The sequence below is a fragment of the Schistocerca serialis genome, chromosome 1, assembly GCF_023864345.2.
Source record: "Schistocerca serialis cubense isolate TAMUIC-IGC-003099 chromosome 1, iqSchSeri2.2, whole genome shotgun sequence".
Classification (NCBI taxonomy): Eukaryota; Metazoa; Arthropoda; class Insecta; order Orthoptera; family Acrididae; genus Schistocerca; species Schistocerca serialis.
Window position 1 is genome coordinate 307,327,788 of NC_064638.1, and position 16,863 is coordinate 307,344,650.

Below are 16,863 nucleotides of genomic sequence, written 5' to 3' on the forward strand. Positions count from 1 at the left end.
AAAGAATCTTCGGAGATGTGTTTCAAGGCAACCCGATCAGGCTGAACGCCTTAGACACACAGTCCGGCAAGTGCAGCAAGGGTGAGGTTTCCTGCTAATTTGGGGTGGCATTATGCGGGGCCGCCGTGTGCCGCTGGTGGTCATGAAAGGCGCCGTAACGGCTGCACGATACGTGAATGCCATCCTCCGACCGCTAGTGCAACCATATCGGCAGCATACTGGCGAGGCATTCGTCTTCATGGACGACAATTCGCGCCCCCATAGTGCACATCTTGTGAATGACTTCCTACAGGATAACGACATCGCTCGACTGGAGTGGCCAGCATGTTCTCCAGACACGAACCCTATCGCCCATGCCTGGGATAGATTGAAAAGGGCTGTTTATGGACGTCGTGACCCACCAGCCACTCTGAGGGTTGTACGCCGAATCGCCGTTGAGGAGTGTGACAATCTGGACCAACAGTTCCTTGATGAACTATTGGATAGTATGCCACGACGAAATACAGGCATGCATCAATGGAAGAGGACGTGTTACAGGGTATTAGAGGTACCGGTGTGTACAGCAATCTGGACGACCATTTCTGAAGGTCTCGCTGTATGGTGGTACAACATGCAATGTGTGGTTTTCATGAGTAAGAAAAAGGCTGGAAATGATGTTTATGTTGATCTGCATTCCAATTTTCTGTACAGGTTCCGGAACCGAGATGATGCAAAACTTTTTTTGATGTGTGTATGTAACTCACGTTTCTTGCAGCACGCCGACGCTTGAGCAAATTGAGACGCGTTAGCCCGTGTTGATCGGCACAGAGCAGCGAGCATTTTTGTTACTTATCGGTGCAATTTGGAACGCAATGGTGAGGCGACTCGCGCATGCGCCTGCTCGGCTAGCGTTGTGGTTGTGGCGCTAACAGTGTGGCACTGCGGGAGAGGTGAGTCAGGGAGAGGGAAAGCAGTCCTCACATCTGCTCCCTTCGACACCACGCATACGGCCAGACGTACTGTTGGACGTCCAAAAAATATTGCATTCCTACTAGAATAGTAAGCCTACGGTAGTTTTCCTAGTAGCTTTGGTCAGTTAAGGTCATAGCCGCATTGCTTGTACGGTAGGTGTATTGAGTACCTACCGGGTGTTTCCTCATGGCGATCATTTTCCTTACGTATGCAATCAGTATCTGACTACGTTCCCCTAGAAATAGTCCAGAAACTGTGGGAGGATAGTATAAAGTTGCGCCTAACCTGTGTAACATTTTCGTTGTACGTAGTTATCCTCCTGCCTGTTAAGCAAAAACAAACTGTATTTATAGCAAAATTCAAATTTTCAATGTTTAATTCAGTTTTCATTCGAAAGCAATTGATCTGTATCGTGAAACACAAGGATGTTGCATTAAAAATAAAGAAAACAATACAGTTTTATCAAATAGCGCTAGAAAACGCAATCTCCTCAAAAAATGTAAAATAAAAAACTGCAAAAGGAAAATATGTCGGACACCGCTTCAATACTACATCGAACATATATGTCGGACACCGCTTCAATACTACATCGAACATATATGAAACGTAATTCAGCTACCCGCAAACAACGTTCGCATTTATCACTAACAGCAGCAAACTCTTGTGTTTGATGATGATGAAGAACCATCTGTTGAGCGCAAAATATATATAGCTGTTATTTTGCACTCAACAGATGGTTCTTCATCATCATCAAACACAAGAGTTTTCCGCTATTAGTGATAAATGCGAACATTGTTTGTGGGTAGTTGAATTATGTTTTATATGTATTCGATGTAGTACTGAAGCGGTGTCTGACATATTTTTCTTTTGCAGTTTTTTATTTTATGTCACGACGAAATACAGGCATGCATAAATTTGAACTGTACTTCCATACTTCCATCAAAATTAATTAACTTGGTTACATAAAAGTGAAGGAGTTATTTCTTATAAAATATAATTTATATTCTGTAAGGATATAAAATACCCAATGGACTAACACTGCATGATGTGGGGTTGTAATTGTGTGCAAAACAAACAACCAAACAAACAAAATACAAAGAGCAATCGTCGACTCGCAAGTTCTCTCTTACACATGCATTTATGTTTGTTTCCCTGCCAATGCTACCAATACTGCCTGTAGACCTATCAATTACTACATCATTTATGTACTGTACCAAAACTACCGAATTGTAGTTTTAGTATAACGCAACTATACTTACTGTTGAAGTTAGTATTCATCTAGTAATGTGTCTTTCTTGTCGTTTAATCTCTTAATGTTTTTTAATTAGTAGATTATATTTCTCAGTTGTTTGTATGTGTATAGTTTTCCTGTTTTGCTTTGTAATTGTTTTTCTTTTGTCAAGAACAATGCACAGTTCAATGACAGGTGAGCCTTGTCCACTGGGATTATATCTGCTGCCTCAACAATTTTGTCAACCTGATAGCCTATTATGCTGGCGTATCAGTACGATCTGTTAAAAAGAATCGAAAAGTGGGAGTTTCCACAGGTGTATCCCCTCTGTGCTCCTGATAAAAAGCGTGCAAGATCTGAAGTATGTAAATTTAATTGTGATTACTTGGGCACGGATGTAATAAGAGACGTTATACTACATCATGCAGACATTTCATTTTCTCAGTAAACTAGAAAGAGTCGAGAAACATCTATGAATGATGATGTTTTAATTGCGCTTCGTGGCAAGAAAAATCATTTTAATGATTACATACACGTATCAAAAAAAAATGGTTCAAATGGCTCTGAGCACTATGGGACTCAACTGCTGTGGTCATAAGTCCCCTAGAACTTAGAACTACTTAAACCTAACTAACCTAAGGACATCACACACATCCATGCCCGAGGCAGGATTCGAACCTGCGACCGTAGCGGTCGCGCGGTTCCAGACTGTAGCGCCTTTAACCGCTCGGCCACTCTGGCCGGCCATACACGTATCAACTTTAATAAATTAATATACAACGGGTTATACAAATGAAGAATATGGCCGGCATTATTCCGAAAGTATCAGTTTCCTGAAAGAAAGTGACGATATTCTGTATTTAATTTGCTTAAATTTATTGCTGACAAAGGCAGGCCTACATTCGTGACAGCGTTTTTCGAACGACGTGAACTTTTCCCCTCACAAAGGACGCCAGAGGATACACTCCTCATATGTGTCTCAATATGCGACTGAAACGCTCAAATTGTGCTTGCGGTCGAACATGACACTGTTTTGCAACGCTGTGGTCCGTCAGAATCGCTTTAAGATTGATAGTTCGGCAGAAGCACATGGAGTCACCGAGCAAAGTTACCACGTCCCACTTAGAACACACACTTAATCTTACATTCCCTTCAACTCGCTCAAACAGGCAAATTACTCAATGTGCGAAGACAGAAGCGGCATAGTGTCTTCTGGAAGAGTTTGGTTGGGCTTTTTTGGGGGAAGAGACCAAACATCGAGGTTATCGGTCACATAGAATTAGGGAAGGACGGGGAAGGAAATCGGCCATGCCCTTTCAAAGGAACTATTCCGGCATTTGCCTGGAGCGTTTTAGGAAAATCACGGAAAACCTAAATCAGGATGGCCGGACGTGGGATTGAACCATCGTCCGTCCAGTGTCCTAACCACTGCGCCACCTCGCTCGGTCCTTCTGGGAGAGATGGGCCATGTTTTCATTTCAGTTTTATTTACGATAACAAATTATTAGTATGAGATAAGGAAAGCTTATGAAAACGCATTTCCTGACGCTGCTACCGAATTTTCGACGTTCAGGGTAGTTTTGTGTTATTAAAGTTTGTTGAACACTTCTTGCTAACGGAATCTCGTTTTCATCTACTCGAAACGGGAACTCTGTGAGAGATCTCCAAAGCGAGATCATCTGCTTGCATTTGATGCACAGTGTCACACCTACGCATCAAGTACACTGGTGTCTAAGACTTATTGATGAAAGTAACTTCTGCATGATGTGTCACCACCAAGTAACATGGCTCAAGAAAGAACTGCTACAGTATACGCAGAAGGTAACTGAAATAAATACCCAATGAGCCGGAAATAAATCACAGTTTTATTAAAAAATAACCGTTACTATTAAGTCACCTAGATTCATAACTGTCCTCTGTACGTTACTAACAGCGGGGCATTGTTTTTAATAGGGTGTGTGATCACCACGAAAAGCAGTGCATGTTTTGCAACGTGCTCTCTTTCTGGCCAGAAGGTTGTTAGGGAGTCCTTAACTAGGGCGTTCATTCCTCCACCAGCGCGGACGACACTGCTGAATGGTCGCTGTTGCATGTTGACACGTAACAATACGTCTCCCTAGCGCGTCTCACACGTACTCTTATAGGATTTAAGTCGGGGGACGAGCAGGCCAGTCCATTCGCCGAAAATCCTACCGTTCGAAGAGCTCCTCCACCTGCTGTGTTCAGTGCGATCCCGCACTATCGTCAATAAAAAATGTAGTAAGGACCGAATGTAGCTCTGAAAACACGGACATGCAAAGTGAGTACAGTGTTACAGTAACGTTAAAAAATAAATATAAATGAAGTAAACCCCTGCAACCATAAAAACTAAAGCTAACAAAATCACAGGGTGCAACGAACGATCAAACAGAACAGCAGGCAGCCTGAAACTGAAGCACAGTGCAAGCGGCAAGTTTTGTAATGGCTAGAGTGAAAGTGTGGCAACTCCGGGTGAGTGCTGCGGCTACACATCTCGTAGGATTGGCGGAATGCGTGCTGTGCCTCCTGCCTGGGGCACACTCCACTACTTCCATCGCAGCTGTCAATCCTGAAGTAATTTATTTACGTTTTCCTACAAAAAAATGGTTCAAATGGCTCTGAGCACTTTGGGATTTAACTTCTGAGGTCATCAGTCCCCTAGAACTAAAAACTACTTAAACCTAACTAACCTAAGGACATCACACACACCCATGCCCGAGGCAGGATGCGAACCTGCGACCGTAGCGGTCGTGCGGTTCCAGACTGTAGCACCTAGAACCGCTCGGCCACTCCGGCCGGCCGTTTTCCTACACTTATCTAGGAAAACATAAAAAACCACTAGTGGCGCAATACTTTGTAATGTTTTTCGTCAAGAAAATGAGTAATTGAGCAAGCTTAGCTGAAATTATACCAAACACATCATTGCAAACACCGTGAAATGCGCAGGCAGACAACACTTCCATATACAGGCGAAAATTAGATTAAAATGCTACCACTGAGACTGTTTTAAATTAATAGTACTCCACGTGTAGTATACACATCAAAAAACGTTCTGCATCACCTCGGTTCCGAGAGTTCCGGAAGCTATACAGAAAATTGGAATAGAGATAAACACAAACATCATATCCGCCCTTTTTATTGCTCATGTAAATCACACATTCGATGTTCTACCACCATACAGTGAGACCTTCAGAGGTGGTGGTCCATATCGCTGTACACACCGGTACCTCTAATACCCAGCAGCACGACCTCTTGCATTGATGCATGCCTGTATTTCGTCGTGGCATGCTATTCACAAGTTTACTAAGGCACTGTTAGTCGAGATTGTCCCACTGCTCAACGGCGATTCGGCGTACATCCCTGAGAGAGGTTGGTGGGTCACGTCGTCCATAAATAGCCCCTTTCAATATATCGCAGGCGTGTTAGATAGGGTTCATGTCTCGAGAACATGCTGGCCACTCTAGTCGAGCGATGTCGTTATTCACAAGATGTGCACGATGGGGGCGCGAATTGCCGTCCATGAAGACGAATGTCTCGCCAATTTGCTGCCGATATGGTTGCACTATCGGTCGGATGTCGTTATTCACGTATCGTACACCCGTTACGGCGCCTTCCATGACCACCATCGGCACACGTCGACCCCGCATAATGCCACCCCAAAACAGCATGGAACCTCCACCTTGCTGCACACGCCGGACAGTGTGTCTAAGGCGTTCTGCCTGACCGGGTTGCCTCCAAACACAGATCCGAAGATTGTTTGGTTGAAGGCATATGCGACACTCAGTGAAGAGAACATGATGCCCATCCTGAGCGGTCCATTTGGCATGTTGTTGGGCCCATCTGTACCGCGCTGCATGATGTCGTGGTTCCAAATATGGACCTCGCCATGGGCGTCGGGAGTGAAGTTGCGCATCATGCAGCCGTTTGAGTCGTAGCACGACGTCCTGTGGCTGCACGAAAAGCATTATTCAACACGTTGGCGTTGCTGTCAGGGTTACTCTTAGCCATAATCGGTAGGTAGCGGTGATCCATTGCGGTATTAGCCTTTGGGCGGCCTGAGCGAGGTATGTCATTGACAGTTCCTGTTTCTCTGATCTCCTCCAAGTTCGAACAACAGCGCTTTGGTTCACTCCGAGACGCCTGGACACTTCCCTTGTTGAAAGCACTTCCTGGCACGAAGTAACAATGTGGACGCCATCGAACCGTGGTATTCACCGTCAAGGCGTGGTTGAACTACAGACAACATGAGCCGTGTACCTCCTTCTCGTTCGAATGACTGGAACTCATCGGCTGTCGGACGCTCTTCGTCTAATATGCGCTGCTCATGGTTGTTTGCATCTTTGGGCCGGTTTAGTGACACCTCTTAACGGTCAAAGGGACTGTGATACAATATCCACAGTCAACGTCTATCTTCAGGAGTTCTGGGAACAGGGGTGATGCAAAATTTTGTTGTTGTGTGTAGCTGCAAAGACGGTTCTAATATACCGTTAATACACTGGCTGACAAAAACAATGAAGCACCGAGATGACACGGTCAGATGTCGATGTAACATCGTACACTGACACACCGTGGAGAATTATGTAAAGAGTTGTAGTTCTCTGTGACATCTAGAACAGCATGTTGTTTTGTTAAGTGTTGTTACTAGTCTCGTTAGGGTACGTAAGTGGCGTGAACAGTGTTAGACGTAGAGTGATCACTGTGAAAGAAACAGGGATGCCATGTACCCGTGCGAGACAGTGTTATCAGCAACTGACATAGTCAGAAATGGGCTCGTTGTGGATATCCATTTAACCAGATGATCGAATCGTGCAAATATGTAGATTTGTGGGCCATTCGTATATGACAGTGCCGCGCAGTTGGACTGCTTGGAACTGGAGGGCAGGCATGCTCGTCCTCAAGATACCAGTCGATCACACTTTCACATCTGCAGCTGACATCGTAGAGCAAGTAACTTACTCCCTGCAACATTCTGTGTCGTAGCAAACTATCGGTCGGAGGCTAACAGCAGATGCACTAGGTAATTACCGTCCCATGGGTATGCTCCCCTTAACAGGACAACACAAACGGCTGCGTCTGGAGTGATGCCGTGTCTGGTAGGCATAGACTGCTGACGGATGGCGACGCCTTGTCCGGTGAACTGTGGTCCTGCACTACACCGGATACCATCGTCGGCAAGTATGATGACGACCTCGGGTGAGGTTCTACTCTTTCAATGTTTCGTTCAAGCATAGCGTTGTTACTCCAGGCGACATTGTGTGAGGTCTATCGAGTATAACTACAGGTCACGGTTGTCAGAGATTGAGGGGATTCCGATGTTGTCACGGACGCCTTGACTCCTCATGTGTTCCCTTTCATATGATAATATCGTTGGGTCGTTTTTCAACAAGGTAGCGCTCGTTTACACGTGGCACGTATCTCTATGAACTGTATGTATGATCTTCAATAAAATTCTTAACGTAAGGCCCTGATGAAGGCTAGCTGCAACGCTGGCCGAAACGTTGGCGCATTTTAAATTATGACGATGCGGTCTGATACCCTGAAGAATTTTATTGAGGAAGACAATGGCCGCGGAAGCCTACGCTTACATGTATGTATGATGTTGAGGTACTTCTGTGGGCAGCAAGTTCCCCAGGTCTTCCCCAAAGAAACATGTGTGAAACCAAGTCGGACATCAATACTGTCCCAATATCAGTATCCAGGATACCAAGGACCAGCCCCAACAGTTGTTACACAGCTTCCTTCGGGATGGGATACAACTACTTTGACACCCTTTTCAGCAGCATCAGTGCAGGCACCTAGGCCAGAGGGGGTGCAATATAATAATGGTAAGTGTACTCTTAGTGCCAACGTCTTTATAAATTTGACTCAATGTTTTAATTACTCATATAAAATCACACTGTCTCAACACGTAAAGATTCACTTCGCCCCCCTCCCCCCGGCCCTACTGGATGCTTTATTTCTTAATTATTGCTGTTTTTATCTAATTACTATCGCTTCGGCACGTGGTTTTAGCGAAGAATTATCGACTCAGAGCGCCGTTGCCACGCACGCCTCGTTGCAGGTGGACTTCCTGAGGAGCTGCTTGGTGCGCACGCGCGTCAAGGTGTCGCAGGCGCTGGACAACCTGGTGCAGCACTGCACCACCTACGTAGAGTACGACCCGCTGCTGTCCGGCGTGCAGCCTTCCAACCCTTGGACCACCGATGACCCCGCTTTCTGGCTGCTCAACAGTCCCCTGTGAGTGTGTGCTCTCCGCCTTAATCATATATACACACACACAGACGTGCTCTTACAGGGGTTACACTTCCATGACGATAAACGTATCCAGTTAACTAACATACTGGTAGACCTAATAACCACGCAACAACAATCCCATAACAGATTAAAACTATGAAAACTATTAACCTGCTGAAGGCGAGGATCGCAAGTCTTAATCCGAATAATCCTCTCTTATGCCATTGTCTCCTGGTCTCTGTCTCTCCAAACTTTTGGCACTCCCTCCAAATCCTCAAACGTCATGCATTCCGTATCGCCTTCGGTATCTGTGTACTGTCCTCCAATAGCCTGTACGATCCCTTGCCGCCCTCTTTGCTCTCGCAGACTGAAAATTTTAGGATTTTCTACACTTGCTGCGAATATGACACCTACCGCTCTATCCCTGATTATTGCCATCGTGCTCTGCGTCATTTTCACCAGCACAATCCTTGTGGGACCATTTGCTCACATTTATACATCCTAGCCCGACATATCCCTATGAGACACAACCAACCCTCTCTACCTGACAGTGGAATCCGCCCAGAGATAGGCCCATCCTTCCGCTCCATATCAGACTTCCATTTCCCGAATTCCCCGCCTCCCTTTCCAAAAGCTTGGCAAGTGTCCTCCTCCCCAACTTTTCCACCCCACAACCTTTCCAGAACCCTCTCCCTCTAACAACTCTCGTTATGTACTACAACTCACGTACTGTAACTCGATCCAGAAAAATCAAGTGTTCCTTTTTAGGCTTACGTACCTCAGTCGGTAAAAATGGAATCCTCGTGAGATCATTTTGTTTTTCGTCTGTCTGTCCGAAATTTAAAACCCCTTTTTCTCAGGAGCGGGAGACATATCAAATTGAAATTTACGTTACATAATATGGTCCGCGGTCCATTGGCGATGTAACAAGTTGGAGCTTCTAAGTCAATGCAATCAAAAAATACGAGTAGTTGTCACAAATTTTGATACTCGCAAAATCGCTAATTAGAAATTACACGTTATTTCCCGTTATTGACCTGTAATCATGAAATTTACCTGGAATCATGGTTCCTTAACACAAGTGAAGGTGAAAATCAGAAAATGTTAATCTGCAAATACGAGGGCTATTCGGAAAGTAAGCAACGATAGGTCGCGTAATCGAAACCACAGTGGAAATCACAATTGTTTTATTTTCAACGTTTATCTACACCTTCCAGCTACTTCTCTACACAGTCACCGCCCAGACTTAGACATCTGTCGTAGCGTTGTACCAACTTTTTAATTCCCTCGTTATAGAAGACAGCTGCCAGTGCTTTTCAACAATTTTCTACTCTGGACTGCAGCTCGTTGGCTATGTCAAAATATTGTTTTCATAGCCAGCGGTTCATTTGACTTCCCATGGAAAATGCAGCAGGAGTATCGTCATTTCCCCTGCAGAGTGCGGCAGAGAATTGTAGTGTAGAACGAACCGCATGACAGTTATGTAATGTGGATTGCATAGCTTCAGGCGAAATCGTTCGCCAGGTCCTGATACTTGGCGGGAGACGCTAATTTCTAGCCATCTTTACGTTCTCCCAGTGAGCTCAGAACTGAAAAGAGCGACATGATGCAATCGACGGGCATACTAGACACAGTGCCCAATGCATCTGTGCAAAGCTTCATCAGATGTTCACTGTATTTTCCATTTCGCGACCGATCGTTCCGTACTTTCCGCATAACCACCGTATATCACACAAAAATATTTATTTTGTCATTTGTTTTCCCACTCCAAATTTACCCCTAACAGATATTGTGTTATCGATGTCGGTAACAGCCAAAACTCGTCGAGATTCTCGATTCCCGCGGTGGCTGAACTTTTCACACGTATAACTGAGTTTGTACGGAACCCTCAATACGCGAGTCCTACTCGCGCCTAGCCAGTTGTTTTATAAGCACCGTTGTCAAGTCTCTGTATTTTAAAAGACAACAACATTTTACTTAAATTTTCAATGTAGAATCGTTAGTTTTAATAATAGTAGAAGCCTGTACATATTTCACAGTTTTTAAATTTTGTAGAAACCTGTGCTTGTAAATTTTGTAAATTAATGCTGTCGACTGAAGAGCAGCAATGTACCGCAGCCAAATTCCAGTGAGGGAGTGAAATAGTGTCACCGGTGCTAGACACATGAACACAGTCACTCTAAAAGCATTAGGCGAAACTACTCCAAAATAAGCTGTGCTGTGAGGAGGTCCTTTGGCACTTTAAGTTATGACGTTCTGTAATGAAAATTAGAACTTCGTGAAATCCATCCTCTACAGTTTCTGTAGACTTAAAAACGTAACAGAAGGAAAAATTGGAAATGTCATTTCTTTCAAATTTTTCACTTATCTCCTTTTGTCGAAACAAACTACTGTATAATCTAACAGCTGTGGAGAATATATATGTATAGTGGAAATGTTTTGTGATTCAATGTGTCTTTGTACTTGGAATACGACCTGACATGATGAATTGGAAACGAATTAACACTTTTTATTCACAGCTAACACACGTATTATTTCTAGTCATATACCATAAACTGAACTTGATAAACGAATCTCACACACCGTAATGGTGCGAAGGAAGGAAACTCGTATGGACAAGGCTGCTGAACTACTCTTCGGGTTTCCCAGCCAACAATGTCATACAACTTTATTTCTTTCCCTCACACGAGATTACCTCCACCGCCTGCCTTAACGGGGTATTACTACGAGCCATCGTTTCACGTAGTTTTAAACACGCTCGTACCTCGCCACTGGAGAGTGCCAACGTATATCGTGACGCAGAAGCCCAGGCGCCCTCTTCTCAGGCGTCGAGCACGCAACGGTAGTGTTCGTGCACCCATTCTAATCTCTGTTCCCTCTGATTCTCTAGATACTGTAATGGGAAAGAGAGCTACTCACATATTGCTGTTGTTAATTCCTGAGTTGGCAAGTAACTTGTCTGCCTGTCTGCTATTACATTCTGCGATAGTCGATGACCAATCGCTGCCATCGACACGTTTTCCAATAGCAATTGACTATCGACAAGTGGTTATCCCCTAATTGGGGTAGTCACTTATGTCAACGATACAGCGGCACGTGAAAATCTCACAACCTACAAAGCCTTTAAAACGGAGAGTACAGTACATCATAAACCCAAGCGTTTTCATTGCGTATACTCCCTGTCCCGCAATTGGCTCTCGTGTCAAAGGTGAGCACAAATATGATAACATCTGATTCACTAGACACACCAAACTACACTATCTAATCAAAAGTATTCGGACGCCCCTTTTGTAATGCAGAATTGACAGAACAGCAGCAGCAAAATGGGTCGGTCAGGAGGGTTCAGTGATTTGAACGTGGACTATTCCCAAGTAGACTGTTGGTGATGAGATTATGATGTGAAAACGCGGAGGAAAAACCACATCTGAATCAAGACCAGGCGGACCTCATGTACTGATGGCCAAGAACTGTCGAGCATTGCGAAGGGTGGCTGCAAAATATCGCATGAAACGAATGATTTGGAGTGTTGATTCACACTATACCCTGCGATGGAAGGGCTTGGTTTTGACGAATTCCTGGAGTGTATTACCTGTCATCATGTGCAGTGTGCCAACAGTGAAGTACGGAGGAGCTGGTGTTATAGTATGGGGTGTGTCCCCCGGTTAGGATTAAGAAATCACTAAATATGCAATGATACGAAAACATTTTACAGCACTGCGTACATCAGAGACGATAATTGTATCAGCGTGACAATTCACTCAGTCATGAAGTAGCATCTATGAGGTAATGGTTTCTGGAGAATTACAGTCCAGAAATGGACTTGCCTCCTCAGTGTTCTGACCTAGACCCAACGAAATAACTCTGGGTGTGACCTAAAAAGTCGACATCGCTCCGGACCTCCTCTGGTTTCAGCTGGAATACCATTCCTCCACAGACATTCAGATATCCCATTGCAAGTGTCCCCTGCAGAGTTCAAGCTAAGGCGAAGGGTGGACACAACCCACGTTAATGTCCAGTAATAGGCGCCCGGACACTGTTAATTTCATTTGCCGCGAGAACAGCAGCACTCTCTCTTAGACATAGCAGTTGCTTGCAAGCAATACATGACATGATAGTACATTAATGTATGATTAACGTATGTCTGCCTGCATCCAACAGATATTTGAATCTCAAAAGATTTATACATTGTGCAAATCGTAATCTAACTATTTTTAACCTGCTGCCATAATATTGTAGTACATCATTTTATTGTGCAACAGCCAACAACTTTTTTAAAAAAAAGAAAAAAATCTTTCCCTGTCTTTCCAAGTGTTGGCTATCTTTGAGAGGAACAAGAAGTCATCAAATCGTTCCTTTCAAAACTTTTAGAAGCCTTCGCGATAAACTAATGTGGAATTTGTTTTCAACTTGTTAATTTTTCAATCAGGTAGTCTTGAAGCAATCTAGTTAAATACTCAATTTATGTACAACGACTAAAGCGAGTTCGAAGCTTGTTGTTTTTAAATAGGGCGCTAACTACTTAAAGCCTGCATTTGATGTGTCATAATACTTTCTAATCTTTCTTGTCTCATTTCTGCTACCCAGAGTCGAAGTTCCAACAGAGAAGAGAGTGAAACGCTGGGCGTTATCCATGGAAGAACTCGTCTCCGACCCAACAGGTGAGTACTCACTCACTCACCCATTATGTGTTTCAATATCTTTATCACTTGTAGACTATGTTTTATATAATTTAGGTGAATCTTACTAGTAAAAGCCCATTATCTGTGTTCTTTCATTATGATAAAGTATGAACTATAGTCTCAACTTACCTACATTGCGCCTCATTTGCAAGTGTCAAGACCTTCGGATACCTAGCTAACTTATATCACATAGGACCCTCTTTACCCTACTGAAACATAGGTACTTGCCGTTTTTGGGAAAGCCCCCTAAGTTTAGGTCGCACATTTGTAGCTCTTTATTTCATTACCGCAAGAGTTCGTAGACAATGCATTGTTTACTTTATTGTTTGTTATTTGTAGCCGTTATCTGAAGTATTATACTTGTAAGTACGCCTCTCTTTCAATTAGTTAAGAAAGATTCAGTATCGAGTGGAAAATAAAACATCTGACATTTTAGATAAACGAAGGGGCACAGGTAATGGAAGAAACTAAACATTTCTGAATGTACAATGTAGAGCAAGAAAAATTATGCTACCGTTTCAAAGACATTCACTTTGACGTGAGTTATTCTATAGATCTAACTACACCATCTGCTTACAGGACCATCTCAATAACATAATCCGTAACTGTCCTCAACGGTCATCCCGAGTCAGCAAATGGGCTGTATTTTGGCCATTCAACCATCTTGAAAGATTTGCTTTGCGAATAGACCTATAAAATCCATTCTTTGGCCACCCAAACAGATAATGGGAAAAGATAAGACATAAGTTGTCTACCTGTTGTTCGTCTCTGCTCGTCGATCGCCAAGTACCTCGTAAGCAACATATTTCGTTGCTATCCACAGCTTTTCCTGTCGAGATGAAAAGCTGTCTTTAGGTTAACATAAAAACTTCAGACTTAAGGAAGCGAGAAGCAACATTCCACTGTCTTAGGAGTCGTAGAAGACTATGTAGATATTAAAACTACTTCCCATGAATCTAAATATAACCATCAGTTTGTTTGCATTGTGGCCAAAACTGCAGAAAACATGCAGATATTATTACTGCTGCAACATAATAATGCAATATCAACATGGCACTAACACGACGAAATCAGATATTCACATATTTTATACCCCCAGATTTTGTACCTTCAGATTTCATCCTTCGCATTTTGCGTCTAAGAAATTTCTGGGGCAACTCCTTCAGTACCGATGGTGCTGGTAGAATTTACCTTGACAATTTCTTCGACTGTGAAGGATTAGATTTCTTCATTAGTTTTCTCGAGAAATTATGGTAACAGGAGAGATTCTTCGATAATGAGAACGATGTAATAACGATTCGTCTCGTTTTATTATTTTTTTCTTAGGTTTTCGTTGGAGCCCATTGACTTTACGAAACAGAAATTGCGACATTAGCAACTATCGAGCACTGAAATTAATCCAATGGCAACAAGTAAAAATTTGTGGCGGACGGGAACTCTAATCCAGATTTGCCACTTATCGCGAGCGCTTAGCATAACCCCTTCGGCTATATGAGCAAGCCTCGCGTCAAATATAAATTCCCATGTGTCGCACGCTACATACGTAGTATCCCCATGTCCATTGTCCTTATTGCTCGCAGCCTCAACTGATTCCCAAAAGAGATCGAACAAAAAGTGCATCCAGCACTGAAGGTCAAATTTGCCAGCTAGGTGCATATATTTTTAAGTATGTGGTGTCTGTTTTTTCGGACATAACCGAAAGAACACACATATAAATCACTCCTTATTAATTTAAATAGATAAACCTAATTTTACAGACAATCAATGATCTTTGTCTATGGTTGACCCAGTTGATAAGCAAATGACCCGCGGAACAGCTAAAAGCTATTATTTTGTTAATTTTTATTGTTTTCAACTAGTTTCAATCTTAAAGAATAATCAGGTGGACAAATTTTACCAACATAACAGTGGCGGACGATTCGTTGACATCTACATGTACCATCATGTGCCGAAAAAGTGGGTTGCGGACGGGAAAGACCCACGGTGGTTTAACAGCGCAATTCGGAGAATGCTCAGGAAGCAAAGACAGTTGTACTCGCGGTACAAGAAAGATCGGGAGAATGAGGACAGGCAAAAGTTAGTAGAGATTCGTGCTGCTGTAAAAAGAGCGATGCGCGAAGCATTCAACCACTACCACCGTCATACCTTAGCAAAAGATCTTGCTGAAAACCCAAGGAAATTCTGGTCTTACGTAAAATCGGTAAGCGGGTCGATGGCTTCCATCCAGTCACTCACTGATCAGTCTGGCCTGGCAACGGAAGACAGTAAAACGAAAGCTAAAATTTTAAATTTAGCATTTGAGAAATCTATCACGCAGGAGGATCGTACAAACATACCGCCGTTTGAGTCCCGTACAGATTCCCGTATGAAGGACATAGTGATAGACATCCCTGGGGTTGTGAAGCAGCTTAATGGGCTGAAAATAAATAAATCGCCAGGTTCTGATGGGATTCCAATTCGGTTTCACAGAGAGTACTCTACTGCATTGGCTCCTTACTTCCAGATTTACCGCGAATCTCCTGCGCAACGTAAAGTCCCGAGCGACTAGAAAAAAGCGCAGGTGACGCCTGTATATAAGAAGGGTAGAAGGACGGATCCTCAAAATTACAGACCAATATCATTAACATCGGTTTGTTGCAGGATAGTCGAACATATTCTCAGTTCGAATATAATGAATTTCCTTGAGACAGAGAAGTTGCTGTCCATGCATCAGCACGGCTTTAGAAAGCATCGCTCCTGCGAAACGCAACTCGCCCTTTTTTCAGATGATATCTTGCGAACCATAGATGAAGGGTATCAGACGGATGCCATATTCCTTGACTTCCGGAAAGCGTTTGACTCGGTGCCTCACTGCAGACTCCTAACTAAAGTACGAGCATATGGGATTGGTTCCCAAGTATGTGAGTGGCTCGAAGACTTCTTAAGTAATAGAACCCAGTACGTTGTCCTCGATGGTGAGTGTTCATCGGAGGTGAGGGTATCATCTGGAGTGCCCCAGGGAAGTGTGGTAGGTCCGCTGTTGTTTTCTATCTACATAAATGATCTTTTGAATAGGGTGGATAGCAATGTGCGGCTGTTTGCTGATCATGCTATGGTGTACGGGAAGGTGTTGTCGTTGAGTGACTGTAGGAGGATACAAGATGACTTGGAAAGGATTTGTGATTCGTGTAAAGAATGGCAGTTAACTCTAAATATAGATAAATGTAAATTAATGCAGACGAATAGGAAAAAGAATCCCGTAATGTTTGACTACTTCATTAGTAGTGTAGCGCTTGACACAGTCACGTCGATTAAATATTTGGGCGTAACATTGCAGAGCGGTATGAAGTGGGACAAGCATGTAATGGCCGTTGTGGGGAAGGCGGATAGTCGTCTTCGGTTCGTTGGTAGAATTTTGAGAAGATGTGGTTCATCTGTAAAGGAGACCGCTTATAAAACACTAATACAACCTGTTCTTGACTACTGCTCGAGCGCTTGGGATCCCTATCAGGTCGGATTGAGAGAGGACATAGAAGCAATTCGGAGGCGGGCTCCTAGATTTGTTACTGGTAGGTTTGATCATCATGCGAGTGTTACGGAAATGCTTCAGGAACTCGGGTGGGAGTCTCTAGAGGAAAGGAGGCGTTCTTTTCGTGAATCGCTACTGAGGAAACTTAGAGAACCAGCATTTGAGGCTGACTGCAATACAGTTTTACTGCCGCCAACTTACATTTCGCGGAAAGACCACAAAGATAAGATATGAGAGATTAG

General features: G+C 43.5%; 1 protein-coding gene across 1 annotated transcript in view; it reads left to right on the forward strand.

The window, feature by feature from the left end:
* Nucleotides 1–16,863, forward strand: part of LOC126469208 (regulator of G-protein signaling 11) — a 183,045-nt gene that overhangs the window by 92,835 nt on the left and 73,347 nt on the right. The window contains exons 7-8 of the mRNA XM_050096618.1: nt 8,213–8,437; nt 13,019–13,092. Coding sequence (XP_049952575.1) covers nt 8,213–8,437; nt 13,019–13,092 — 299 coding nt within the window. The remainder of the gene's footprint in view (nt 1–8,212; nt 8,438–13,018; nt 13,093–16,863) is intronic.